Source organism: Scardinius erythrophthalmus (assembly GCF_964197995.2).
Source record: "Scardinius erythrophthalmus genome assembly, chromosome: 6".
Taxonomy (NCBI): Eukaryota; Metazoa; Chordata; class Actinopteri; order Cypriniformes; family Leuciscidae; genus Scardinius; species Scardinius erythrophthalmus.
Genome location: NC_138226.1, coordinates 9,352,376 through 9,380,114, shown reverse-complemented (window position 1 = coordinate 9,380,114; position 27,739 = coordinate 9,352,376). Strand labels below are relative to the sequence as shown.

At 40.6% G+C, this 27,739-nt stretch overlaps 1 protein-coding gene across 2 annotated transcripts; it reads left to right on the top strand.

The window, feature by feature from the left end:
• The first annotated feature begins 277 nt into the window (after positions 1-277).
• Positions 278-27,739, top strand: LOC308692899 (titin-like). Of its 2 annotated transcripts, XM_081369391.1 has the most exons (9): positions 278-808; positions 1,009-1,131; positions 9,885-10,472; positions 10,576-10,680; positions 10,782-10,979; positions 11,087-11,383; positions 11,475-12,062; positions 12,164-12,466; positions 12,578-27,739. In XM_081369391.1, exons 2-9 carry the CDS (start codon positions 1,038-1,040, stop codon positions 23,482-23,484), a joined length of 13,080 nt encoding a protein of 4,359 aa, XP_081225517.1. In that variant the 5' UTR covers positions 278-808; positions 1,009-1,037; the 3' UTR covers positions 23,485-27,739. The 2 variants fall into 2 exon arrangements, with proteins under 2 accessions (XP_081225517.1, XP_081225516.1); XM_081369390.1 differs by having other exon boundaries at positions 279-1,131.

Genomic DNA, 27,739 nt, shown 5'->3' with positions numbered 1-27,739 from the left:
AATCATGCCATTTTCTGAGGGAATAATAAAAAAAATCCCTCTGCCAAGTCTGGTGCTGGTGACGGTGTTGATTCTTACTCAGCAACTATCTTTGATACATCAGAGCTTTATTCTGAACCCCATCCCTCATTAAGCCACTATGTCACAATTTCTGGAGCTTGTGATTGGCTGTTAGTGCCAAAGAAGAAGATGAGGGGCTGGGCCAAAGCATCCGGGCTGTCCAAAAAACTTGACCTATCAGGGTACAGCTGTTCCTTGATGACTTAGTGGGACTTGTCTGTCACCTCCCCGGGGGAACATTCGAGTGGAGGGAGGGGGCTATCATGAGTGAGACAGCTTAACTTGGAGGGCAAGGGGACGAAATCTGGGCACTGCAGGCACTGAGTTGGAAACCACTACAGAGTTGGAAATCCTGCAATTGAGTAATCGCTTAAAGGATCCAGTGGTCATTTTTTTCCTTAGATGCCGAAGAACTGTGGGACCTGAGTCTGAGGGTGAAAAGCTGAGGCCAAATATTCCAAAAGGCAACAGGGGTAGCTGCTAATGCAATATGATCCTCTGGGACTCGCTCTAAAAATACCAACCAGCCAGGAGTACATGCACAAGCTCCATTCGTCTAATTGGACAAAGATTAAGCTTTTTGTTTTCTGATTCTCTAATTGGATGTCTCAAGGATGTGAGAAACATATTCCAAAACATTTATAATGCAGAAAACCTGAGGGAAATTTCTATGTTCCTGAAGGCCTTTCAGAAGGTCTTCTGTTAATGCAGGTAGAGATTTCCACCTTTTAATGAAGTCATTGGATATGTAAGTATTACATTATCTGGCATCGATAACTTAGACCGGGCGTGGAGTCTTGCATTTGATAATGTCTGCTTGAATGTTTGGAATATGTTTACCATATCAAAACACCAAATTATGAAAAGCTATTTTATTTATGGACAGTTTAAAGATTAGAGATACGTTTGAATGTAAATTGAAGCTTTAATCAGTCCAATAACGTGCAGCAGTCTGTAAAGAAGCTCTCAACTGCATCATGAGGAAGGCTGAGGTCCAGATGACCCTGAAGAAGGGTGCTGATGAAGAAGTAAGAGGAATGGCGCCTCCCAGCCTTTTGAATTTGGGTGAAGGTAACTACGAATGTAGCTAAGTATATTAACATTTAATGTTTCATTTTGAAAGGTCAGTGGCTTAATCAGTCTACCTACAGCCTTGTAGAAATGAATGGAACACCCCAACATAAGGACATTGTGCCCTATCATCAAGCTTGTGTAGCTCATTATCGAGTTTAGACTTCAGAGAAAAAAGGTGGAAGGCAAACGTTCTCACTCACCAAAATGTGATGCGTGATAATTTGCTAAAGGAGTAACACCCCTCAGATGCGTCTCACAAAATGGTGGATAATCCAATTATGAAAAATACAGTGAAGTATTCACCCCTCCTTCTTCAGTCACTTTGTTTGTTTGGGGTTCCATGGTGGCAGTAACCTCAAGGATCTGTTTGGTGGCCGAGAGTGGAATGATGGGGGCAGCTGATGGCCTGAGACAAACTGCTCACCCGTCTTAATGTAGAGCTGCGAAATTTCCACCCCCAATGTTAGGGTGCTCTGTCTTCTCCTCTGAAGCTTTGATGTAAGCACTTCGCCTTACTCAAATGGGAAAGACGAGGTTTCATGTGTTCTTTTTCCAGTTACCTTTGGGGCCGAAATGTTGCAGAGGTTGTTTGCTTTCACAGTCTAAAATGTGTCTAATGGCGCTTTTCCACTGCATGGTTCGGTACGGCTCACTTTCCACTGCATGGTACGGTACAGCTCACTTTGGCTCGCTTTAAATGGTACCACCTCTGTTGAGGTTCCAAGCGTACCGTACCGATACTAAAATGTGACGTGAAAACACTGCAGATCACTGATTGGTGTCGTCAAACCGAGTGATGTCGTCATCTGCGCTTCGTTGTAAGTGTTCCCAGACTCTTTTGTTTTTTTTAGCAGTATTTTGTTTTGCTGCCATCAGTCTCATTTTAAACACATTTCTCCCTCTTGCAGTTAAAAACATCAACACACCGAGAATCAAGAACACCATCCCCTCGATAGGCTCCATTGTTCCTGTGTTGTGCGTTTGAAATGTGGCGCATTTACGATGATGTCAAGGCGGCAACTATAATGATCAGTCCCACCCAGTGCTTAATTTGTAAAGTGGGAGGTCCCGGAGCGCAGAGGGGGGGTGGATCCGGCGACTCAAAACGAGGGTTGGAGGTAACGGAACAAAAAAAAAAAATAATAATAATAATAATTACACTGCCTACGTAGCTTCTCTGCAGGGACAGCGCCAGCTGAGTGGGTGCTATAGATAGATCATTGACGGGGAGCTGCGCAAAACTTGGCCACTAAATATTTAATATTCAGTTATGTTAATGATCACAATTAAAGTTTTAATTTTATTAAATTGAACAAGTAGGCTACTTAAATAACATTCAGCATTCAATCAAATATTCTAAAAGATGTAGGCTATTATTAATAATAATGTTTATTTATTTATTTATTTTATTACAGATAGAACAAATAAATTAATAATAATGACTGTTATTTCAACAAAATATCTCGTTATTTCGAAATAATATGTGTGCGTGCATCTGTAAATCCGGTGACGCGTGTATTGATTTTTATTAATAAAAACAATAAAGTATTTTCTCTAAAATTGTCGACTCAGCTGCAAAGATGAAGTTGACGATCGCCATCTCCGTGTGAACGCACTTATTGAGAGAAATGCACATAAATAGGCCTAATGGATTACATAATCAAGCCTTTTTCCTTTTTCGTTTTGAATTATTTCGTTTAAAGACATTTCAAGCTTTGTGTATTTGATGTATTTGTCATGTCTGTGTGAGGCATATGAGTTTCGTGCTGTAGTTCACGTGCAATGCAAGTGAGCGCGCGGGTGCCTCCGTTATATTTGTTTCGTATTCAATAAATAGGCCTACAGGCAAATGGTTGATGAAAATTTTATTAAAATTAAGATACAATTTATACAAAACGAAATTCACTTTAAAGAAAGGCTTTCTAAACAACTTCAACTTCAACGGACAAAATCATGTCTGACCCGCTCCATGTCTCATATTGCGCATCCTATCTTACTCGGTAGTGCTGTTCACTTTTCATAAATCAACAAATGAAAAAAAAAACAAAACATTATAATATTTTAACAAATATGAAACTAAATGCGCTTTTTTAATGGCTACAACGGCATAGTAGGCCTACATACTCTCTATTTGTACACATTTCTGCACATTAATTTAATTCTGAATTTTGCACACACAAGTGAAAGGCATTTGTTCAAATCAAGTTCACGGATAATTGTGCGTTATTAATCATTATGATACTAAAATCCTGACAAATATGCTATGTACAAAAAATCAGATGAGCCCATAATATGAACGCATTTACACGTTAAGCATTTTCCTCCCATATAAAGAAAACCATTATAAGAACGCTTAACAGGGCCGGCGCTCCGCACACGCACATCACGCACTGCGCGTAGGGCACCAAGTGCTTGGGGGGGCACCAAAAAATCTGGGTCATGAAAAAAAAGGTCGTGGGTCGTTTATTTATTTTTTTTTTTTTTTGGTGATTTTCGTTTTTTTGCAGAATCTGTTAGTTTTACAAGCCTCTGTATGTTTGAGATAGCAGTATTGGTATATTTAAAAGCGTACATTTTGATTTTGAAATCGGCTTGTTTTTCGGAGATTCTAGCACGCAGTAGGGGCGTGTCATTGTCGGTGTGTATTTCAACTGAATAAGCCGGCGTGGCTACTTATTATGCAGCGCTCTGGCCAGCTCTATCTGATTTCAAAATTCAATGACGATGGACGCAAATAACATTACGATGTCCAGCAATCGATTTAAATAGTAGGTTACATGGGGTTTAATTTGTCGTTTAATGAGATGTAGCCTAATACATGTTGTCTGTCCTAATATATAGATCCGCCAATTAAATTAATGTTTATCTCAATGGTCCAGTGGTAGAGCTTTCGCCAGCCGTGTCAAAGGTTGTGAGTTCAAATCCGCCCTTGTATAGGTTTTTTTTTTCTCGTATAGTTTTTTTTCTCTCATCAAAACGATTAGGCTATGTTCATCAGTGGTTGTATATCAAGCAGGGACAAGCAAACGTTTGCATTATGTTTTGTGATTTCAACAGAATGAATAGAGAGTATTCGCAAGTTGTTTTCACTCGACGCGCGCTTCAATCTGTTGCGTTGCGATTGAAGCGCGCGTCGAGTGAAAACAGTGCGGTGTGTGCGCGAGCCACGCGAGAAAACTTTGTATCCGTAATGCCACTGATCGCGGCGGCAACGAGCACTTGATTTAAAAAAACACATTTCAGCGCTAGTATCTTATTTAAAAAACGAACGAAATGAATGCTCTGCCAGTTAACTGGAGATTTATTTATTTGTAGAATTGGTCCATTCGTGTCGCGAGGGGGAGGGGGGGGGGGGGGCACCACCAAGCATTTGTGCCTAGGGCACCCAAATGGCTAGCACCGGCCCTGACGCTTAATATGGCAGATTAATGTCCCCTTATTATGTCGAAATAACGAGATATAATGTCGATACTAGGCTACTGTGTCCACCGTGGTCTCCTTTTTGATCAGCAGAAACGATTTTTGCTTGTTTGGGATCTGACTGTCTAGCGTCTTTTTGACATTTTTCCCCTGAGTGAAACGATCGAGGCTAACATCAATCTCAACTCGTACAACAAGCGCGCAAGTCATGTGTCACAAACATTGAACACTAAAACAGTAATTTTATTTTATTTAATTTAGGCAATTAATTTTATTGACACGGGAGGTGCCGGATCCAATAAAAAAGGTTCCGGATCCAATGTCGGAGGTGCCGGAACATGTTCCGGCGTGTTCCGGCTCAAATTAAGCCCTGGTCCCACCCACTTTGAAGCGGTACTAACTGCAGTGGAAAAGCAACCGAGCTAAAGCGAACCGAACCGTGCCGTACCGAGTCGAGTCGTACCACGCAGTGGAAAAGCGAAGCGAGCCGAACCGTTCCGTGCTGAGTTGAACCGAACCGAGCCGTACCATGCAGTGGAAAAGCGCCATAATTGACCATGTCTTTACAAGGAATGTGTGGGAACATGTAAAACATAAACATGTAAAACGGGCTGGGCGATATAGCTAAAATGTTATCTCTATGCTTTTCGATGTATATACCATAGACTGTAAAAAAATATGGACGTAGTGTCCGTGACGTCACCCGTAGGTTTCTGAAGACCGTTTTTGAAGCCTAAAATGGGCGTGGCCGACCATTGCCATCTTGGCAGCGCGTCACTCCCGAATTTATTTATTTTTACAGTCAGACAATGAACTGAGGTAATGTGACGGCTAACAAACAGCAGACAAACGGCTAATGATGACTAATGACCACAGCAGCGGGAATCCAGCCGTCACTCTAAAGTGGACACCCTTAATTATGCAGAAATTTTAAGGCTTAATATAAACGGATGAATTATAAAAAAAATTCACCCCCCTCACAGTTGTCATGAAGGGAAAAATAAGCTACAGTATATAGACCAAAGCCACTTTTTGCACCAGGCTGTAAAAATGTTTTTTTCTGCTGTAAAGTTGGGCATTTTAACATGGGGGAGATACAGATTTGACTCACTTCTGCATCCAGCCTCAAGCGGCCAGTCGATGAATTGCCGTTGAATTCACTTCCGTGTTGGTTTCAAGAGAGAGACAGGGAGGTTGCTGCTTGGTATATACACAGGCAAAATTAAAACATTGGTCTTAACACCCTCATCTCAAGGAGGAATTGTGAAATTTATTGACAGGCTTTTCAAAAAAATGTAGTGCGAAGTATTTGGCACAATAAAATAATCCCATTATTTGTAAAATTGCTAAATGTTATATTCCCCTCCCCCCACAAATATATCTTGAAATTTCAGTATCATCTAAAAAAACAGTGGTGATCTGTTCATTCATACTCTAAAATAATCTGTTAATTTTTAATTAAGGAATATGTAGTATTTTAGCTGTTTTTAGCAGAAGTCATCTGTTGGTTTTAGATCAGTGAGGCGATGAGAGGGGATTGTCCTTTAGGTGTTCATTTTTGGCTTTGTCTCTTTGTTATCCTTCACAGTGCAGAACTGGCCACGTCACAGCACATAATTCTGACAGTATTATGGTTTCACCGATGCCACTAACATTTTCTCATTTGCACTCCATCAACAGAAATAGAGTTTAGGTGTTTTATTTAGCCAGGTCAAACTTTTACCCTTACTGTATTTGCAGCATGCTCTTAAAATGCTAAATTGATGTACATTTATTACATTCTATGTTAATGATTGGCACCTTGAGCATTATATGATCTTCTTTTGGGTATCGGATATTTTTTCAAGGGTGTGTTATGTCTAACTGGACCCAGTTTGGTTTGTGTTGTGCCAGGCTTTTCAGCCAAGGGTCTCTGGACCCCTGGAGGTCCCTGAAGGTACTCCAGGGGGTCTGTGGAAAAGCTATTCTGTATAAGGCAAATAGAACTTTGAATTTTTGCAGTGTTCAAAGTAATGAATAATCTGTTTGCTATGCGTGTTAGATAATGTCCAGAATATGGTGTTACCAGAAAATCTAGCTTTTTACTGGCATGGCTGAGAATCTGGGTGTGTAAATTTTGAAATATTAAGGCAGTGGTTGTTCTCAATAGGTTCGTTCTAATAGTCGCTAAAAAAGATAATCATACAATCGTGCATAGCAAAATACATTTCTTTTAATAATTTTCATTTATGCATTTATAATAAAATCTCAATTGTTTCCTAATATGGCTATGTCATGCTAATTTGTTTGATTGGCTAAGCAGTTCTTAGTAATATACAGGACACTGCCCGGCCAAAAAAGGTCACTGTTTGGATTTAAATGGGCAAATTCTTAAGAGCCTATGATTGGATCATTAATGTAGCGATTATTATATGTTTGGCAACAGTTCTTCTAAACCCAACTGATGGAGTGTGTAGCTTTTCATTTCATTAAACAACCATAAAACAACACATCATTTTCCAGGATGACAATGGCACCTCTGAGCCCAGACCTTAAATTCATGGAAAGTCTTTGGGATGTGCTGGAGGAAACTTTACAGAGTGCTTGACTCTTGCATTGTCAATACAATATCTTGACCAAAAATGTATGCATCTCTTGATGGAAATAAATTTTGTGATGTTTTTCCATCAACAGGTGCATACATTTTTGTCAAGGTCTCATATTGACAATGTTAGAGTCCAGCACATCCCAAAGACTTTCAATTTAAGGTCTGGACTCAGAGGTGCCATGTGTGAAAATGATTCTTCATTCTTCCCAAGTAGTCATGATACATGTGTCAATCCTCTGGACAACTTGTGGAGTTTACACCTGTCTTGTCACTCAGCTAAATGCCATATGTCTTTCTCTTTTGCTTTTCCTTTACAATGTCTTTTTGTCCCCACCAACTACTCACTGTTATCCTCCTATTTAATCTATTTTAGATTTTTCTGAAGTCTGTATTGTTTTACTCTAATTATTTGTGATTTTTGACTATTCCCATTCTATGTATCTCTCCTTTTTCTCTCTCGTTTTTATTTCTGCCTTTCTTACCTTACCCTATAGCGGTTGGGTGGGTGTTTGCAGGCTTTAATCTCTACTAACTTAAATTAGGAATTACCTCAAGCACATGACTTCACTGGAAGTATGCACATGACTCGCTCCGTGTCAGTCTCACTCATATGTGCACACATCTACACACACACACACACACACACACACACACACCGCATGGGTGTTTATCCACACTCTGAAGGACAGCAACAACTGCAGCTCGCTTAGGGGAAGTCCCTGTCTTTCTGTGGCCGTCATACCACAGGCACGATCAAACTGAGATAATGACAGCCAGTCTGTAGGATTGACGCTACCGCAGTGATGATAAATCGAACCATCATATCAGATATCTGAAATGAACTGATACCTGCCCGATGTGTTCATATCACGGCACTTCTCCAGCATTCGTACATGCCTTAAACACAGCACATCCTCAAGCTTCATCAATCTGTGCTGCAGGCTAAAGTTGTCATGAATAAAAGATGAGGTGGATGGACCCTGTGTCTCAATATCCACTTAAATCAACATGTAGTTCACAGTCACAGCAGAGAAAGATACAGTAAATAAGAGTGCAGCGTTTCAGATGAGACTCCCCAGATCTGCCATTAAAAGGCTCATAAATGCATACTTTAGTTATAAGATACTTAATTAAACTTAAATTAATTTTCAAAGAGGAAAAAAATGAACTGTTTAATAAAACAGTAACAGCATGGTAAAATGATAAAATACATTCAATAAATAACTACATTATTAATAATCAACTCTTTTGCATTATGCAGCAATCACATCACGTTGGTAATTGTAATTGTGCATCATGTCATGTCATCATTGCATGTTCCGTTATAATACTACTAAAACTAAATAACTGTTTTCATATATATATATATATATATATATATATATATATATATATATATATATATATATATATATATATATATATAAATATATATATATATAATATGTGTGTGTGTGTGTGTGTGTGTGTGTGTGTGTGTGTGTGTGTGTGTGTAATTCCTGTGATGGCAAAGCTGAATTTTATCTAATTATCTTTAGTATCACATGATCCTTCAGAAAAGTAATTAAAAAATAACTAGCATTTATTTGAAATAGAAACCTTTTGTAACATCATAAGTGTCTCTACTGTCACTTTTGTTCAATAGAAAACATCCTTGCTGAATAAGAGTATTAATTTATTTAAAGGCCCACTAAAGTGCCTGCTTTGTATGATGCGTTGACGTAATTTCCACTGAAACAGGAAGCTAAGGCAGGACATATTAAATGGCTCCTCCCCTTTTTAAATAGCCAATAGCATTTAGTTTCCCTCACAGACTGCAAGTCGCATTTGACAGCACCATGGAAGCGAATCCGAGTGCTGATGAAACGTTGGGTTCAACAGTAGAGGTGTGAATAAATTCTAGCCATTTCAATTTTAACCAACATACAATTGGAAAACAGAATAAAACTCGAGTGTTTGAGCAACCGAACACATCTCCCAACCCATATTCCGTGTCAACACCGGTCACTTTGGCCAGGTGGTATTTATAGCATAGGGGGCGGGACGCTTAAAGGGATAGTTCGGCCAAAAATGATATTAAACCCATGATTTACTCACCCTCAAGCCGTTCGAGATGCATATGTCAATCATTTTTCAGACGAACACATTTTCAGTTATTTTAGAAAATGTCTTAGATCTTTCAGTGGTTATAATGTCAAGTTATGGGGTCCACTCCTTCAAGTCCCAAAAATGTGCATGCATCCTTCACAAAAGTAATCCATCCGGCTTCAGGGGGATAAATGAAGGCCTTCTGAGGGTAATCAGTGCGGTTTTGTTGTAAAAATATACATATTTAAAACTTTATAAATGAAAATAACTGGCTTCCGGCAACGGTCGACACGCGTTTACGGGAGATGGATGCCGGTGTATGACGAAGCGTTTGATTTAGCTATACTTCGTTCTACGTCACGACGCTTACTACGCTACGCCCTACATCATACGCCAGCATCCATCTCCCATGAATGCGTGTCGACCGTTGCCGGAAGCCAGTTATTTTCATTAGATTTTCATAGATTAACATACCATGGTATAAAATATATAGCAAAATCTCTGTTGTTTGAAACTGGTTGCACATTATATATTTGTCTGAAGTGCTCTCCCCACACTTTGAGAAGCCCTGGTGTACCTAATATTTGCATTTGTGTCTTAGTGGGTATACAATTATGTCCATTAATATATTCCTTTTTCTCTTTTCTCTTTACAGTCCTTCCAGACTGTAACCTTAAAGACTTGACTGACTTTAGCTATGTGGCAAAGGAAGGAAGCACTGTTCGCCTTAATATCCCTATTATTGGTATACCTGCTCCAGCAGTCACATGGAAAAAGGGTGATGTTACTTTATCAGATAGTGGCAGAATCTCAGTTGAATCAACCGCAACAAACACGGTCTTGCTGATTCGTGATTGCCATAGAATCGATGCTGGCAAATTCACTATCATTTTGAGAAACATTGCTGGAACAAAGGAATCAGCTATTGACATTAAAGTGGTTGGAAAGCCTGGAATCTGCACTGGTCCTATCAAATTTGATGAAATCACAGCAGAGGCGATTACTGTAGAATGGGGCCCACCCAAAGATGATGGTGGATCAGAAGTTAGCAACTATATTTTGGAGAAGAGGCATTCTACTTCTAACAAGTGGGTCACAGTTGCTTCTGCGATTCAGAAGAACTCTATGAGAGTTACAAGACTTCATGACGGAACAGAATACATCTTCAGAGTTTGTGCTGAAAATAAATATGGATTTGGAGAGTTCCTCAGATCTCATCCAGTGATTGCTAAACATCCATTCAGTAAGTATTTAACAGGAAAGCCCAAATATTTTTTATTTAATGAAATATGCTGGATATTTAAAAATATTTGTTTACATCAAATACACACTTTTCCCTACAACAGATGAACCAGGGGCTTCAGCACCACCTGAGGTTGTGAGCATTCGTCATGAGTCTGCTATCCTAACATGGTCTAATCCAAAAGATACTGGAGGCTCTCCCATCACAGGTAAAACATTTCTTTATTACAGTTATTTATTTATTTATTTACTGTAGTTATTTAGCAGTTTCGTCGTATCTAAAAACTTTTACTTCTAATATTGCTTATAGGATATTATGTGGAATTCAAAGATAGAAATAGCGTAATGTGGAAGAGAGCCAGCAAGACACCTTTGAGAGTGAAAGAATGCAGAGTGACCGGTTTGGTTGAAGGCCTGGAATATGAATTTAGGGTAATAGCTATGAATATAGCAGGACTTGGAAAGCCAAGCAAAATAACTGAATCACTTGTTGCTCTTGATCCTATAGGTGAGTCTCAGTGTACTCTCTTTTTACTTTTCCTACTTCTATTTGTGCTGTTTATGAGGAAGAGAGCACAAAATGATTTTTGTTATTACTATTGTCTCTTTCTATAGATCCACCTGGCAAACCTGATGTGATCAATGTCACAAGAAACAGTGTAACACTTATTTGGACTGCACCCAAGTATGACGGGGGCCACAAATTGACTGGCTATATTGTTGAGAAATTAAAGCATCCTGGAAAGACATGGATGAAGGCTAACCATGTGAATGTCCAAAGCTGTGCATACACTGTTACAGACCTACAGGAAGGCTGTACTTGTGAATTCAGAATAAGGGCTAAAAATGCAGCTGGAGCTATCAGTGCTCCCTCAGAGACAACTGAGCCTCTTATCTGCAAAAATGAATATGGTAAGTTATATTGTTAGGTTTTAATGAATTTGCTTAACCAAACCCTCCATAAACATACCAATGTTTATAATCATTAACTAACTTTTTACAGAACCGCCAACTATCACAATTGACCCTGAAATGAAGGATGGAGTGACTGTGAGGGCTGGAGAAACAATTATCATCACAGCATCAAGCATTCTTGGCAAACCACCTCCTACAGCTGTGTGGTCTAAGGGTGGAAGAGAATTCAAGTCCTCAGATATTGTCCAAATCACAAGCACTCCCACATCTTCAACTTTGTCTATCAAGTATGCCAGCCGAAAGAACACTGGAGAGTACACCATTAGTGCAAGCAATCCATTTGGTATCAAAGAAGAAAAAGTTAAAGTGAAAATCCTAGATGTGCCTGGACCTCCAGGTCCTATTGAAGCCAGCAGTGTCTCTGCTGAAAAATGCACATTGACATGGTTGCCACCAGAAGAAGATGGTGGCTGCAGTATCAAATCATATATATTAGAAAAGAGAGAAACCAGCCGCCTACTCTGGACAAAGCTTGCTGAAAATGTTATGGATTGCCGCTATATTGCCAGCAAGCTGATAAAGGGAAATGAATACATATTCCGTGTTTCAGCAGTCAATCAGTATGGCACTGGGGATGCGACACAATCTGGACCAGTTAAAATGGTTGACAGCTTTGGTAATCCCAACTTCAATTTTTACTGCATTTTTTTTTGTTTCAGTCTATATATATATATATATATATTATTGTTTTTTCAACTTCTTCACTTTTTTTTGCAGGACCCCCCGGGCCACCATCAAAACCAGAAATTGATAATGTCAGTAGAAATGCTGTAACAATTTCCTGGAAGAGACCAACTATAGATAGGGGAAGTGACATTCAAGGCTATAGTGTTGAGAGAAAAGAGAGAAGAGAAATGAGATGGGTCAGAGCTTCAAAGAAGTCAATTTCTGATTTACGTTATAAGGTCTCAGGCCTGTCAGAGGGAATTGAATATGAATTCCGTGTCACTGCAGAGAATAAGGCTGGTTTTGGCGAGCCCAGTGAGCCATCACAACCTGTAATGACAAAGGATATTGCATGTAAGATGATAATTGTTTTTTTTTTAATTACACATTTCCAGAATTTTTTCTTGTTCATTTTTGTTCCAAAGAATTTTGATTATTTATCATTATCATTTAATTCTTTTTCAGATCCACCAGGGCCTCCATCCAACCCACGAATTACTGACACCACCAAAACAACAGCAACATTTAACTGGGGTAGACCCTTCTATGATGGTGATCTTGATGTTACAGGATACTTTGTTGAACATAAAAAGGAAGGAGATGATGATTGGGTCCAAGATACAACTACTCCCTTGAGAATAACAGAATTTGTAGTTTCAAGTCTACAATCAGGAGGAAAATATCACTTCAGAGTCAGAGCACAGAACTCAGAAGGACTTGGAGAACCCTCTGAAGTTGAGCAAGTTATTGAACTGGTGGATCGAGAGGAGGTTCCTGACTTTGAACTTGATGCAGAGCTGAGAAAAACCCTTGTTGTGAAGTCAGGTGCTTCAATCCGCATATTTGTGCCAATCAAGGGCCGGCCAGCTCCAGAAGTAACATGGCATATGGAAGACATACCTCTTAAAGGCCGTGCTCATATTGACACTACTGAATCATACACTCTAGTAGTCATCCCTGAGTGTACAAGATATGATGCTGGGAAATATGTCCTAACTTTAGAAAATGTTGCTGGAAAGAAGACTGGATTTGTCAATGTTCGTGTTGTGGACACCCCAGGACCTCCAGTAAATTTGAAACCAAGGGAAATCACAAAGCATAGCATTACTTTACAATGGGAGATTCCAATTATTGATGGTGGTTCAAAGATCACAAATTATATTATTGAAAAGCGGGAGGCAACACGAAAGGCTTACTCAACAATAACTGCAAACTGGCAGAAATGCTCATACAAAATTCCAGATTTGGAAGAGGGCGCAGAATATTACTTCAGAGTTTTAGCTGAGAATGAAATGGGTATTGGTGAACCAGCAGAGACACCTGAACCAATAAGAGCTTCTCAGGCTCCTTCTGCACCAGATAATCTGATTGTTTCTGATGTTTCCAAAGACACAGCAACTCTTGCATGGACAAAACCAAAATATGATGGTGGTAGTCGAATAACTGGCTATGTGATAGAGGCTCAGCTGAAAGATTCTGATCAGTGGACCCATGTGACAACAATAAAAGCTTTGGACTACACTGCAACAGAATTGTTGGAAAATGCAGAATATGTGTTCCGCATCTTTGCTGTAAACATGTCAGGCAGGAGTGAGCCTCGTGAAAGTCGATCAGTTGTAATTAAGGAGCAAACCACAGCTCCAGAATTTGACCTCAGAGGTATACATCAGAAGATTGTAGTAGCTAAAGCAGATGATAATCTTCAAGTTGAGATCCCTGTTCTGGGTCGCCCAAGACCACTTGTTGTATGGACGAAAGAAGATCAGGAACTTAAACAAACACAGAGAATAAACGTTGAAAATACTGCAACTTCTACTATTCTTAACATTAATGAAATTAAGAGAAAAGATGGAGGACAGTATTCAATGACTGGAAAGAACATTTTAGGTACTCTGACTGAAATTATTACTGTTCAAGTACATGATATTCCAGGACCTCCAACTGGACCAATAAAAGTGGATGAAGTTTCTTGTGACTATGTTCTAATATCATGGGAAGCTCCAGAAAATGATGGAGGAGTTCCTATTAATAAATACATTGTTGAGATGCGTGAGACCACTGGTACATCCTGGGTGGAACTGGCAGCAACTGTTATCCGCACAACATTCAAAGCTGCACGCCTTACTACTGGCATTGAATATCAATTCCGTGTTAAGGCTCAGAACAGATATGGTGTTGGACCCTACATAACATCACAACCGGTGGTGGCTGCTTATCCATTTGATGTACCAGGACAGCCAGGAATTCCACAAATAGTTGCCTTCACCAAGGATTCAATGACAATCAGCTGGAATGAACCCTCTTCAGATGGAGGTAGCCCAATTTTAGGATACCGTATTGAGAGGAAAGAGAAGAACAGCATACTTTGGCAGAGGATCAGCAAAGCTCCAGTAGTTGGCAATATGTTTAAATCACCAGGTCTGATGGATGGTATTGCATATGAATTCCGTGTTATTGCAGAAAATCTGGCTGGTCTCAGCAAAGCAAGCAAGCCATCTGAGATGACATATGCACTTGATCCCATAGACTCCCCAAGTCAACCAGTGGCCCTTAACATTACCAGTCATGAAGTTACTCTTCAGTGGACAAAGCCAGAGGGTGATGGTGGTTTCTCAATAACTGGATATACAGTCGAGAAAAAAGAACTTCCTAATGGTCGCTGGCTCAAAGCCAACTTTAGCAACATTCTTGAAACAAACTTTACTGTGAGTGGTCTCACAGAAGATGCTTCTTATGAATTCCGTGTATTAGCAAGGAACTCAGCTGGAGCGGTTAGTAAACCATCTAAACCTTCAGAGGTCATTGTCTGCAGAGATGACATTGAAGAGCCGAAGATTGATGCTGATGCAAGTTTCAGTAGTGGTGTGGTAGTGAAAGCAGGTGATGTCTTCAAGCTAGATGCACATGTTACAGGTCGCCCAATTCCATCCTTGGTTTGGACTAAAGATGGCAAGGAGCTTGAAGATACTGGAAAACTAGAGATCAAAACATCAGATTTCTATACTTGCTTGATTAACAAAGATTCTTTACGTAGAGATGGTGGTGCATACACTCTAACTGCTAGCAATCCGGGAGGATTTGCCAAATTTGTCTTCGATGTTAAAGTTCTTGACAGACCTGGCCCACCTGAGGGACCACTGCATGTCACAGACATGACAACAGAGAAATGTATTCTGTCATGGCTGCCACCACTTCATGATGGAGGAGGAAAGATTGAATATTACATAATTCAAAGACGTGAAACAAGTAGACTTACATGGACAAATGTAGCCACAGATTTACAAGTTAACCGCTATAAGGTTACCAAATTGCTGAAAGGAAATGAATATATCTTCAGAGCCATGGCTGTGAACAAGTATGGAGTAGGGGAACCTCTTGAATCTGAGCCTGCTGTTGCCACTAACCCATATGTGCCTTCTGATCCTCCACAGCCACCAGAAGTAACTTCTATCACAAAAGATTCAATGGTGGTTTGTTGGGGACATCCTGAACATAATGGCGGAAGTAGTATAAATACCTATATCATTGAGAGGAGAGATAAAACAGGTCTTCGTTGGGTAAAATGCAATAAAAGGACTGTTACTGATCTGCGCCTCAAAGTGTCAGGACTAACACCTGGACATGAGTATGAATACAGAATATTAGCTGAAAATGCTGCTGGCTTAAGTGCACCAAGCCCTTCAAGTCCATTTTACAAAGCATGTGACAAAATATTCCAACCTGGACCCCCTGGAAATCCTAGGGTTTTGGATACAACAAAGTCATCCATTACTCTTGCTTGGAATAAACCAGTTTATGATGGTGGCTCAGATATCACAGGTTATATTGTTGAAACATGCCAGCCAGAGGAAGATGAGTGGACAATTGTCACTCCAAAGGCAGGTCTAACAGCAACATCTTTCACCATAACAAACCTTATTGAAAACCAAGAATACAAGATCAACATTTCAGCTCTTAACTGTGAAGGTGTTGGAGAACCAGCCTCTGTGCCTGGTTCACCTAAAGCAGAAGACAGACTCCTTCCACCTGAAGTTGAGCTTGACTCAAACCTCCGCAAAGTAGTGAACATCAGAGCATGCAGTACCTTAAGATTATTTGTGCCAATTAAAGGAAGACCTGTTCCTGAAGTCAGATGGTCAAGGGAGAATGGTGAACCCCTTGATAGAGCATCCATTGATATTACATCATCCTTCACCACACTGCTTATTGAGAATGTAAACAGATTTGATGGTGGAAAGTACATGCTAACAGTGGAAAACAGTTCAGGAGCTAAAACAGCATTTGTTAATGTCAGAGTTCTTGACACTCCTGGTGCACCACAAAACCTTACAATCAAAGAAATAACAAAAGATTCTGTTTCACTCATCTGGGATCCTCCAGTCATTGATGGTGGATCAAGAATCAGGCATTATATTGTTGAAAAACGTGAATCAACAAGAAAAGCATATTCCATTGTTAATGCCTCTTGTCCCAAAACAAGTTGGAGAATTGGAGGCTTACAAAAGGGAAGCTTGTATTTCTTCAGAATTTTAGCTGAAAATGAGTATGGTGTTGGTCTTCCAGTAGAGACCATGGAAGCTATAAAAATCTCTGAGAAGCCTCTTCCTCCTGGAAAAGTGACTCTAAAAGAAGTAACTAGCAACAGTGTAACACTTTCTTGGGAGAAGCCGGACAGTGATGGAGGAAGCAGAATTATTGATTATATTATCGAGATGCAAACGAAAAACAGTGAAAAATGGACCCAAGTAATGACTGTTAAAGTAACAGAGGCAGTTGTTGTTGGCTTAATACAAGGTGAAGAATACTCCTTCCGTATTTCAGCAACCAATGAAAAGGGAACCAGTGATCCACGTCCACTTAATGTCCCTGTGGTTGCTATGGATGTTGTTATTGCTCCTGCCTTCAAACTTGTATTCAGCACATACAGTGTTCTGGCAGGTGATGATCTGAAAATTGATGTGCCATATGTTGCCCAGCCCAAGGCAGCAGTTACCTGGCAAAAAGATGGCATTGCTTTGAAAGAAACAACAAGAGTAAATGCTGAAGTAGCAGAGACACACCTTTACCTTGTGGTAAAAGAGGCAACACGGGATGATGTGGGCAAATATACTATTAAACTGACAAACTCAGCTGGTGAAGCTACAGCAGACATCAATGTTATTGTACTTGATAAACCTGGACCACCAACTGGCCCAATCAAAATAGATGAGGTAACTGCAGACAGTGTTACATTATCATGGGAGCCTCCAGAGTATGAAGGAGGCTGTAGTATTAATAACTACATTGTTGAAAAGCGAGACACATCCACCACAAATTGGCAGATTGTTTCTGCAACAGTTGCGAGAACAACAACTAAAGCTGCAAGATTAAAGACTGGCTGTGAATATCAATTCAGGATTGCTGCTGAAAATCGATATGGAAAGAGTTCCGTTCTTCTCTCTGCGCCTATTGTTGCACAATATCCCTTTGAGATTCCAAATCCAACAGGAACTCCCACTGTTCAGTCTGCTACTAAAGAAAGCATGGTTATTGTGTGGAACAAACCCAGTAGTGATGGTGGAAGCAAGATTTTGGGATATCATATTGAGTTTAAGGAAAGAAACAGCTTGCTGTGGGTGAAACAAAACAAAACAATCATTCCAGACTCAAGATTCAAGATAGGTGGCCTTGAAGAAGGCATTGAATATGAATTTAGAGTTTATGCTGAGAATATAGTTGGGCTAAGCAAAGCAAGCAAAGTATCAGAAATCCAGGTGGCTAGAGATCCATGTGATCCTCCAGGCAAACCTGAAGCAGTTATCGTCACAATAAGCTCTGTAACACTCAGGTGGACACCACCACACTTTGATGGCGGCAGCAAGATCACTGGATATGTCATTGAGAAGAAAGAATTGCCTAATGGCCACTGGATGAAAGCCTCTTTTGCTAATATCATTGAGACAGAATTTGTCGTCAGTGGTTTGGTAGAGGAGCAGCAGTATGAGTTCCGTGTCATTGCAAAAAATGCTGCTGGCGTGTCTAGCGCTCCATCAGACAGCACTGGTGCAATCACAGCAAAGGATGAAGTTGACCCACCCAAAATTGACTTGGATGCTAAATATTCACAAACTATTGTTGTTAATGCTGGTGAATCATTCAAAGTAGATGCAGGGATACTTGGCAAACCCATTCCTTCAGTTCATTGGATAAAAGCTGGCGAAGAACTTACAAATACTGCAAGATTTGAGATCAAGAATACTGACTTCACAACTACTCTTAATGTGAAGGAGGCTATCCGTGTTGATGGAGGCCAGTATACCTTACTACTGAAAAATGTTGGTGGAGAGAAATCAGTTAGCGTCAATGTCAAGGTTCTGGACAGACCTGGACCTCCAGATGGCCCAATCTCAATCTATGGGGTTACCAGTGAAAAGTGCTGCATTTCCTGGAAAACTCCATTGCATGATGGAGGTGCGGAGGTGTCTCATTACATAGTGGAAAGACGAGAGACCAGCCGATTAGTTTGGACTGTTGTGGAATCTAAGGTACAAACCCTCAATCTTAAAATTTCAAAACTCCTTCCTGGAAATGAGTATATTTTCAGAGTGATACCTGTAAATAAATATGGAATTGGTGAGCCTTTGGAATCTGATCCAGTGATTGCAGCAAATCCGTTTGTGCCACCTGATTCACCAAGTAATGTTGAAGTGTCAAATATAACAAAGGATTCCATGGTTATCACATGGGATAGACCCACTAATGATGGTGGTAACGCAATTACAAGATATATAGTTGAAAAGAGAGACAAAGAGGGCGTTAGGTGGACAAGATGCAACAAACGTGTAGTGAGTGAACTACGCTTTAGAGTAACAGGTCTTCTTGAAAACCGAAGTTATGAATTCCGTGTGTCTGCTGAGAATGCAGCTGGGGCTGGTAAACCAAGTACACCCACAGTGTACTTCAAGGCAGTGGATCCAGTCTTCAAGCCCGGTCCACCAAACAACCCTAAGGTAATTGATGTCTCAAGAGCATCTGTTATCCTGCATTGGGGCAAGCCAATTTATGATGGTGGATGTGAGATTCAAAGTTACATTGTTGAGGCCTATGAAGTCACTTCTGATGAATGGATGAAGTGTACACCGCCCTCAGGAATAACAGAGACAAGATTTGAGGTTAAAAAACTCCTTGAAAATCATGAGTATAAATTCAGAATCTGTGCCATCAATAAGATTGGCATGGGAGAAACTGCTGATATCCCTGGATCCATTATCATAGAGGATAAACTTGAAGCACCAGATATTGATCTTGATGCTGACCTGAGAAAGATGATCATTGTCAGGTCTGGAGGCTCTCTTAGATTGTTTGTTCCTATCCGTGGACGGCCAACCCCTGAAGTCAAGTGGGGAAAGGCTGAAGGTGAAATCAATGAGGCAGCTCAGATTGATATTACAAGCAGTTTCACTTCACTCGTAATTGAAAATGTTAATAGATTTGACAGTGGAAAATACACTTTAACTCTGGAAAATGCCATTGGAACAAAATCTGCATTTATTAGTGTCAGAGTATTAGATACTCCTGATGCACCTACAAACTTCCGTGTGAAGGAAATGACAAAAAATTCAGTCACTCTTACCTGGGAGCCACCTTTGTTGGATGGTGGAGCTAAAATAAAAAACTACATTGTTGAAAAACGAGAGAGTACAAGAAAGGTGTTCTCAGCTGTTACTTCCTGCAACAAGATGACATGGAAAATTGAACCACTCCAAGAGGGGAGCATCTATTTCTTCAGAGTTCTTGCTGAAAACGAACACGGAATTGGATTGCCTGCAGAGACTCTAGAACCTCTGAAAATCTCAGAGGTGCCACAAACTCCTGGTAAAGTTTCTGTAGTGGATGTAACACGGAAGAGTGTTTCTCTTAAATGGGAAAAACCAGAGCATGATGGGGGCAGCAGAATTACTCATTATGAAATTGAAATGCAAGCAAAAGATCAAGATAAATGGTCTCTTTGTGCTCAAGTAAAATCCCTTGACACTGTTGTAACTAATTTAGCCCAAGGTGGGGAGTACCATTTTAGAGTCATTGCTGTTAATGATAAAGGAAAGAGCGATCCCAGACTCCTTGCAAATCCTGTTGTTGCAAAGGACCTCACTATTGAGCCCTCAGTGAGAACAAAACTTAGTACATACAATGTACAGGTTGGGCAAGATTTGAAAATTGAAGCACGAATTGCTGGTCATCCAAAACCAACAATTACATGGTCCAAAGATGGTTCAGCTCTGAAACAAACCACAAGAGTAAATGTTGCTGACACTTCACATCATACCACTCTTACGATCAAAGATGCAACAAGAGAAGATGGTGGTATGTACAACATTGCTGTGGCTAATGTAATTGGACAAAAGGAAGCCACTTTTGAAGTAATCATACTTGAAAAACCTGGCCCACCTACAGGCCCAGTCAGGATTGATGAAGTGAGTGCAGAGAGCATTACACTGTCTTGGGACCCACCAACATACACTGGAGGCTGTCAGATTTCAAATTATATTGTCCAAAAGAGAGACACCACCACCACAAACTGGGTAGTTGTTTCTGCCACAGTAGCAAGGACGACACTTAAAGTTTGTAATTTAAAAACTGGATCTGAATACCAGTTTAGGATCTTTGCTGAGAATAGACATGGTAAAAGCTATGGCATTGACTCAGATCCTGTTCTTGCCCAGTATCCTTTCAAAGAGCCTGGGCCTCCAGGAACTCCATTTGTGTCTGTATTCACAAAAGAGTCTATGGTAGTTGAATGGCACAAACCAGTCTCAGATGGTGGAAGTGCTATTCTAGGATATCATCTTGAGAGAAAAGAGAAAAATAGTATTCTTTGGACAAAGATCAATAAAACACTCCAAGACACCAGATTCAAAGCATCTTCATTGGAAGAGGGCATTGAATATGAGTTCAGAGTCTATGCTGAAAACATAGTTGGAATTGGAATGTGCAGCAAAATCTCTGAGGGCTGTGTGGCACGTGACCCATGTGAGCCACCAGGTACCCCTGTGCCAGTGATTGTGACAAGTCACTCAGTGAAACTTAGATGGACACCACCAGAATTTGATGGAGGTAGCCTTGTCACTGGATATGTTGTGGAGAAACGAGACCTGCCAGAGGGCCGTTGGATGAAAGCTAGTTTTGCTAACATTCTTGAAACTGAATTTACAGTCACAGGCCTGACAGAAGACTACAAATATGATTTCAGAGTCATTGCCAGAAATGGAGCTGGATCGGTCAGTAGGCCCTCTGGGAGCACAGGCTCAATTACAGCAAAGGATGAATTTGAACCACCAACCTATGAGGTTGCCTCAGAATATTGCCAGATTTTGACCGTGAATGCTGGAGACACATTTACCCTGGAAGCATCCGTTCTAGGAAAGCCAATTCCAACAATGCAGTGGTTTAAGGGCGATGTGGAAGTCGAGAATTCTGCAAGAGCTGAGATCAAGAACACTGACTTCAAAGCAATTCTTGTCGTCAAAGATGCCATTCGAATTGATGGAGGACAATACACATTGCACCTCGCTAATGTGGCTGGAACGAAGTCTGTCTCCTTCAATGTAAAGGTGCTAGATAGACCTGGACCCCCTGAAGGTCCTTTGACCATTTCTGGTGTAACATGTGAGAAGTGTTTGTTGTCATGGCTGCCTCCAAGACATGATGGTGGCAGTAGCATTTCTCACTATATCATACAGAAAAGAGAAACAAGTCGTCTTGCTTGGGCTGTAGTTTCAGGTGATTGTGGAGCAACAGTGTTTAAAGTTACTAAGCTTTTAAAAGGAAATGAATACATATTCCGTGTCATGGCTGTCAACAAGTATGGAGATGGTGAACCACTTGAATCTTCTCCAGTGATTATGAGAAATCCTTTTGTTTTACCTGGGCCACCTAAAGACCTAGAAATAACAAATATATCAAGGGACTCTATGACGGTATGTTGGACTCGTCCTGAGACTGATGGTGGAAGTGAGATTGTTGGTTACATCGTAGAGAAGAGAGACAGAGCTGGAGTCCGGTGGACAAAATGTAACAAACGCAGGGTCACAGACTTACGTTTCAGAGTCACAGGCTTAACAGAGGATCATGAATATGAATTCAGGTTATCTGCAGAAAATGCTGCTGGAGTTGGACAACCAAGTCCACAAACTGTTTATTACAAAGCATGTGATCCAACATTTAAGCCTGGCCCACCAACTAATGTCCACCTTGTTGACACTACAAAGAATTCAATTACAATTGCATGGAGTAGACCAATATATGATGGTGGCTTAGACATCCAGGGCTATGTTGTTGAGATTTGTAAAGCTGATGAAGAAGAATGGACCACATGTACTCCACCCTCTGGATTAAGTGATACTAAATTTACAATTACTAAACTCACTGAACACCAAGAATACAAAGTTCACATATGTGCCCTAAATAAACTGGGTGTTGGTGAACCAGTGGCAATCCAAGGAACTGTCAAACCAGTGGATAAGATGGATGCACCTGAAATTGAGCTTGACTCTGAGTTGAGAAAAGGTATTGTTGTGCGTGCTGGAGGTTCTATGAGAATTAACATACCATTCAAAGGACGCCCCATTCCTGAGATAAACTGGACCAAGGATGAAGGAGATTTACCAGTTAAAGCCCAATTAGAAAAGGGACCAGATTACACTCAGTTATCAATTGATGTATGTGACAGAAATGATGCTGGAAAATACATTCTGACTTTGGTAAATAGTGCTGGCACTAAATCAGCATTTGTGTCAGTAAAAGTACTTGATACACCAGGTGCTCCACAGAACCTTGTTGTGAAAGATATAACAAGAAATTATGCCACCCTGGTTTGGCAACCACCACTTATTGATGGTGGTTCCAAAATAAAAAATTACATAATTGACAAGAGGGAATCAAATAGACAAGGATTTGCAAACATTACTACTAAGTGCTCCAAGACCAGCTTCCGAGTTGGTGATCTGACAGAGGGTGGTATTTATTACTTCAGAATCATGGCAGAAAATGAATTTGGAATTGGTCTGCCTGTAGAAACAGAAGAATCTGTGAAGGCAGCTGATCCTCCTCTATCTGTTGGCAAGGTAACTTTGACTGATTTGACAAAAACCACAGCATCACTTTCCTGGGATAAACCAGATCATGATGGTGGTAGTAGAATCTTGGGTTATTATATTGAAATGCAGCCAAAAGGATCAGAGGAATGGACAGTTGCTTCAGTCACCAAAACATGTGAGGGTATGGTGACCGGACTTAGTTCAGGACAAGAGTACCTCTTCAGAGTTTTAGCTTACAATGAGAAAGGAAAAAGTGACCCAAAGCCATTAGCTGCTCCGGTCATTGCAATGATGTAACTATTGAACCATGCATCAAAATACTTTCCAACACATACAGTGTTCAAGCTGGTGAAGATCTCAAAGTGGAAATACCATTTAAAGGTCGTCCAACTCCAAAGATTGCATGGATGAAAGATAGAAACCTCTGAAAGAAACAACTAGATTAAATGTCTCAAGCACGGCAACATCAACAGTTCTTAAAATTAAAGAAGCAAATAGAGAGGACTCTGGAAAGTACACAATCACAGCCACAAATAATTTAGGTACGGTCACAGAGGAAGTTGGGATAATCATTCTTTAACAAACCAGGCCCACCAGTCGGACCAGTCAAAATTGTGTGCCACCTATGTTAACATGTCCTGGGAACCACCAGTATACACAAGAGGTTGTCAGATAAACAACTACATAGTGGAAAAACGTGATACAACCACTACTAACTGGCAGATTGTTTCAGCAACCATTGCTTGTACCACAATCAAAATCTCAAAGCTGAAGACTGGTTCTGAATATCAGTTTAGAGTGTTTGCTGAGAACAGATATGGAAAAAGCACATCGTTGGATTCAGCACCAGTTGTGGTCAGTTATCCTTTCACTGAGCCTGCAGCTCCTGGTGCTCCATTTGTTTCATCAGTGACAAAAGACCACATGACAGTTGAATGGAAACCCCCAGCAATAATGGAGGCAGCCCTATTATTGGGTATCACCTGGAACATAAAGAAAAGAACAGCATTTTATGGACTAAACTTAACAAGCTTCTTATTACTGACACTCGATTGAGAACAAATGGTCTGGAGGAGGGAATTGAATATGAATACAAAGTGTATGCTAAGAATATTGCAGGAATCAGTCCATCAAGCAAAGTCTCAGAAAGTGTTGTTGCACGTGATCCATGTGATCCCCCTGGAAGTCCTGAAGCAATTGTTATTACAAGAAATCTGATAACTCTTTAGTGGTCTAAACCACAGTATGATGGTGGCAGTGCAATTACAGGATACATCATTAAAAGAAAGAAGCTGCCTGAAGGTCATTGGATGAAGGCCAGTTTCACAAATATCATAGACACACAATTTACAATAACTGAATTAGAAGAAGAACAAAGATATGAAGTAATAGCCAGAAATGCAGCTGGTATTTTAAGTGTACCCTCTGAAAGCACTGGACCAATTACTGCTCAGGATGAGATTGAAGCTCCATCTGTCTCTATGTATTCAAAATCTAAAGATGTTACCATTGTAAAGGCTGGTGAATCATTTACTATTGATGCTGATATTGCTGGCAAACCTCTTCCTGATATTATGTGGCTTAAGGATGGAAAGGAAATTGACACTGCTACACCTAGAATGGAGATTAAATCCATGTGGTCGATCCAAATGCCCACTGACAGCATAGCGATACCCCATCCCAGAGATCCCCACATCCTCTGAAGTCCATAACAATCTCTATGTTGGCCCAAGTACTGAATAGTGATAGTGTCCACTAGGGCTGGGTATTGACACAAATTTCACAATTCGATTTGATTTCGATTCACAAGCTTGCAATTCGATTCGATTCGATTCAATATTTATATTTTGGATATCAGGTACAATACATGGCAAATTTTCTCAAGGAAAACAAATCTCTTAACTGTAAACTATGGGAGTCAGTTGTAGCCTACTAGGCTTCATTAGCCAACTATAATATTGAAGGTAAAAATTAACTGATTTGTATACAAACACTTAAATTACACTTATTTATTTTTATAATAATAAAGTTACATGAAATATAAACATTTAAATGGTGGTGTAAGAGATAACTGAGGACCCAAAAGCAAAGGCAGGTGCAGAAATAATGTTTATTTGAAAAAGGCAACACAGGAGTCTGTCGTCACGCGGACACAGAACTGAAGAGAACACAAATGTCAAAACTTGGCTGATGAGAGTCAGCAGTGGAGGTCAGACTGCGGAGCATAAAGAGGGTGAGAAAATGAGAATGTCATCCAGGTATACAAAAAGGAAGATATTTAGCATGTCTCTCAAAACGTCATTTACGTCATTTGACCAGACCGAACGGTAAAACCTGATATTTGAAGTGCAGTCTTCCACTCGTCTCCCTCCTTAATGCATACTATATGATACGCATTGCGAAGATCCAACTTTGTGAAAATCTTTGCTCCCTGCAAGATTTCAAAGGCTGAGGACATATGTGGTAAAGGATACCAGTTCTTAACAGTTATGTCATTCAGCCCTCGATAATCAATGCAGGGACGCAAAGAGCTGTCTTTCTTTTTCACAAAGAAGAACCCCAACCCGGCGGGAGAGGAGGATGAGACAATGGTACCGGCAGCGAGAGAATCAGTGAGATATTTCTCAAGCGCCTCGCGTTCGGGAGCAGACAAAGAATACAACCTTCTGCGAGGCGGAGTGGTACCCGGGAGGAGCTCAATACTGCAGTCGTAAGGTCGATGGGGAGGGAGAGAAGAGCCCCGGGAACGACTGAACACAGTGGGTTGTTGATCCTAGGCTCGGAGGAACTGTGAATCCCCTGGGAAACAGGCGACTCCAGATGAAAATGATGAAGATGCGTGGATAAATCTGTAACTTGCGCAGCCAGGGTCTCCACAGCACGTCTGGCTTCAGAAATCTCCTCTTCATGTCTGCCCAGCATGGCTCCCTGAACCTCGACCGCTGTACGAAAAGGCACTTCTTCTGCTGGGTCCATCCTGGCCAGATTATTCTGTCAGAGATAACTGAGGACCCAAAAGCAAAGGCAGGTGCAGAAACAATGTTTATTTGAAAAAGGCAACACAGGAGTCTGCCGTCACGCGGACACAGAACTGAAGAGAACACAAATGTCAAAACTTGGCTGATGAGTCAGCAGTGGAGGTCCCAGAAAAGGGTAGCAGAGATCAGCAAACGAGACTCAATCCCAAGGCCAGATGAGGAGATACACAGACAGCTGATATGGTAGCAGACCCCGAGCAGCTGGATAGCTGGGCAGAGAACAGAATTAACATACCAGCAGAAAACTTAGGACAAGACAGGGCAGGACGTAAAATAGCGTGTCCTCTACGAACAACAATAATCAAACAAACAAACAATAATCGATGAAGCAGGGAGAACGGTAGCTAGAAGTAGCAGAGAAAATTAGACTAAAGAGAAAACAGGTGAGAAGGAGATCAGCGCGAGCGCTAATTGCGATGAGGATCAGCTGAGAGAAGAAGTGAGTGTGTGTGCATGAGTGTGATCAGCACGAGCGCTGATTGCGATGAGGATCAGCTGAGAGATGAAGTGAGTGTGTGTGTGTGTGTGTGTGTGTGTGTGCGTGCTAGAGGAAAAGACAGAGAGAGAAACCTGGGCCCAGTTCCCCAAAACGTTCTTATCGCTAAGTAGTTCTTAACCTATTCCTTAACCTCTCTCTTAACGTTATGGCACGATTCCCGACACGTTCGTACGCTAAGTATATCTTCTGTAAGTCACACTTTCATATTTCATATGAGTAAAAGAAGAAGTAGAAGACCTTGGAGATCAAGAGATGATTGTCTATTCGCACACAGCACCTTTCAGTGCAGTCCATACTCTGTGAAGTCTGAAGTGTTTCTGAGGGGGCAGGCAGTGCTGTTTGACTGCATGGTGTAGTGTTTGCCACCTGCCCCAGGGACAGAGTGTTAAAGGGTTCAGACAGGACATATTTCCTCTTCTGGTCCTCCTCATCATCTGTAAGGATGGCCACCCGATCACTCGCTATTTCTGTGTGATAAACATAAACCTCTGTTAAGGACATTGTGGATAACGTCTTCATGTTGTAACTTTAACTAGTGATTCTCAAATGGTGGGTCGCAACCATTTGGTCAAGGTTGGGCTGATTAGCATAGGTCATTTTGCTGGTAGATGCCATTACCCTGAAGAGCCAAAAAGCATCTTTCTCCATTGACCGACAGAAAAGTTGCAGTGCATTCTGAATCTGATATATAAATTTTTGCTAGCAAAATATTATTTGTAAATATTTCCCAGTATTATATGTTTTTGCCAGGGATAAATTTTTGGAGGGCCTTTAAAAGCACGATTATTTTTTCCTTGTCTGCTGCCTTTCAGACAAGAGCTTGAGACGGATATGCCATCAGCCATTCAGCATTGTCATTTTCAGCACATGCACATTTTTCACTGTTTGTATTTATATTGTATATTTTTGTGTAAGGGAGACTTGCAAAAAAATAATTTAATTGAGTGGTCAAAACCTTGGTGTTTTACTGTGCATATGATAATAAATATATCTTACATTGTTTTATTTTATCTTA

Excerpts from the sequence above, each read along its gene's own strand:
- LOC308692899 (XM_081369391.1), top strand. The coding sequence starts at position 1,038 with ATGAGGAAGGCTGAGGTCCAGATGACCCTGAAGAAGGGTGCTGATGAA. Across the intron at positions 1,132-9,884 it reads CCTTTTGAATTTGGGTGAAG|TCCTTCCAGACTGTAACCTT; the intron begins GTAACTACGAAT and ends TTCTCTTTACAG. Across the intron at positions 10,681-10,781 it reads TGGAGGCTCTCCCATCACAG|GATATTATGTGGAATTCAAA; the intron begins GTAAAACATTTC and ends TATTGCTTATAG.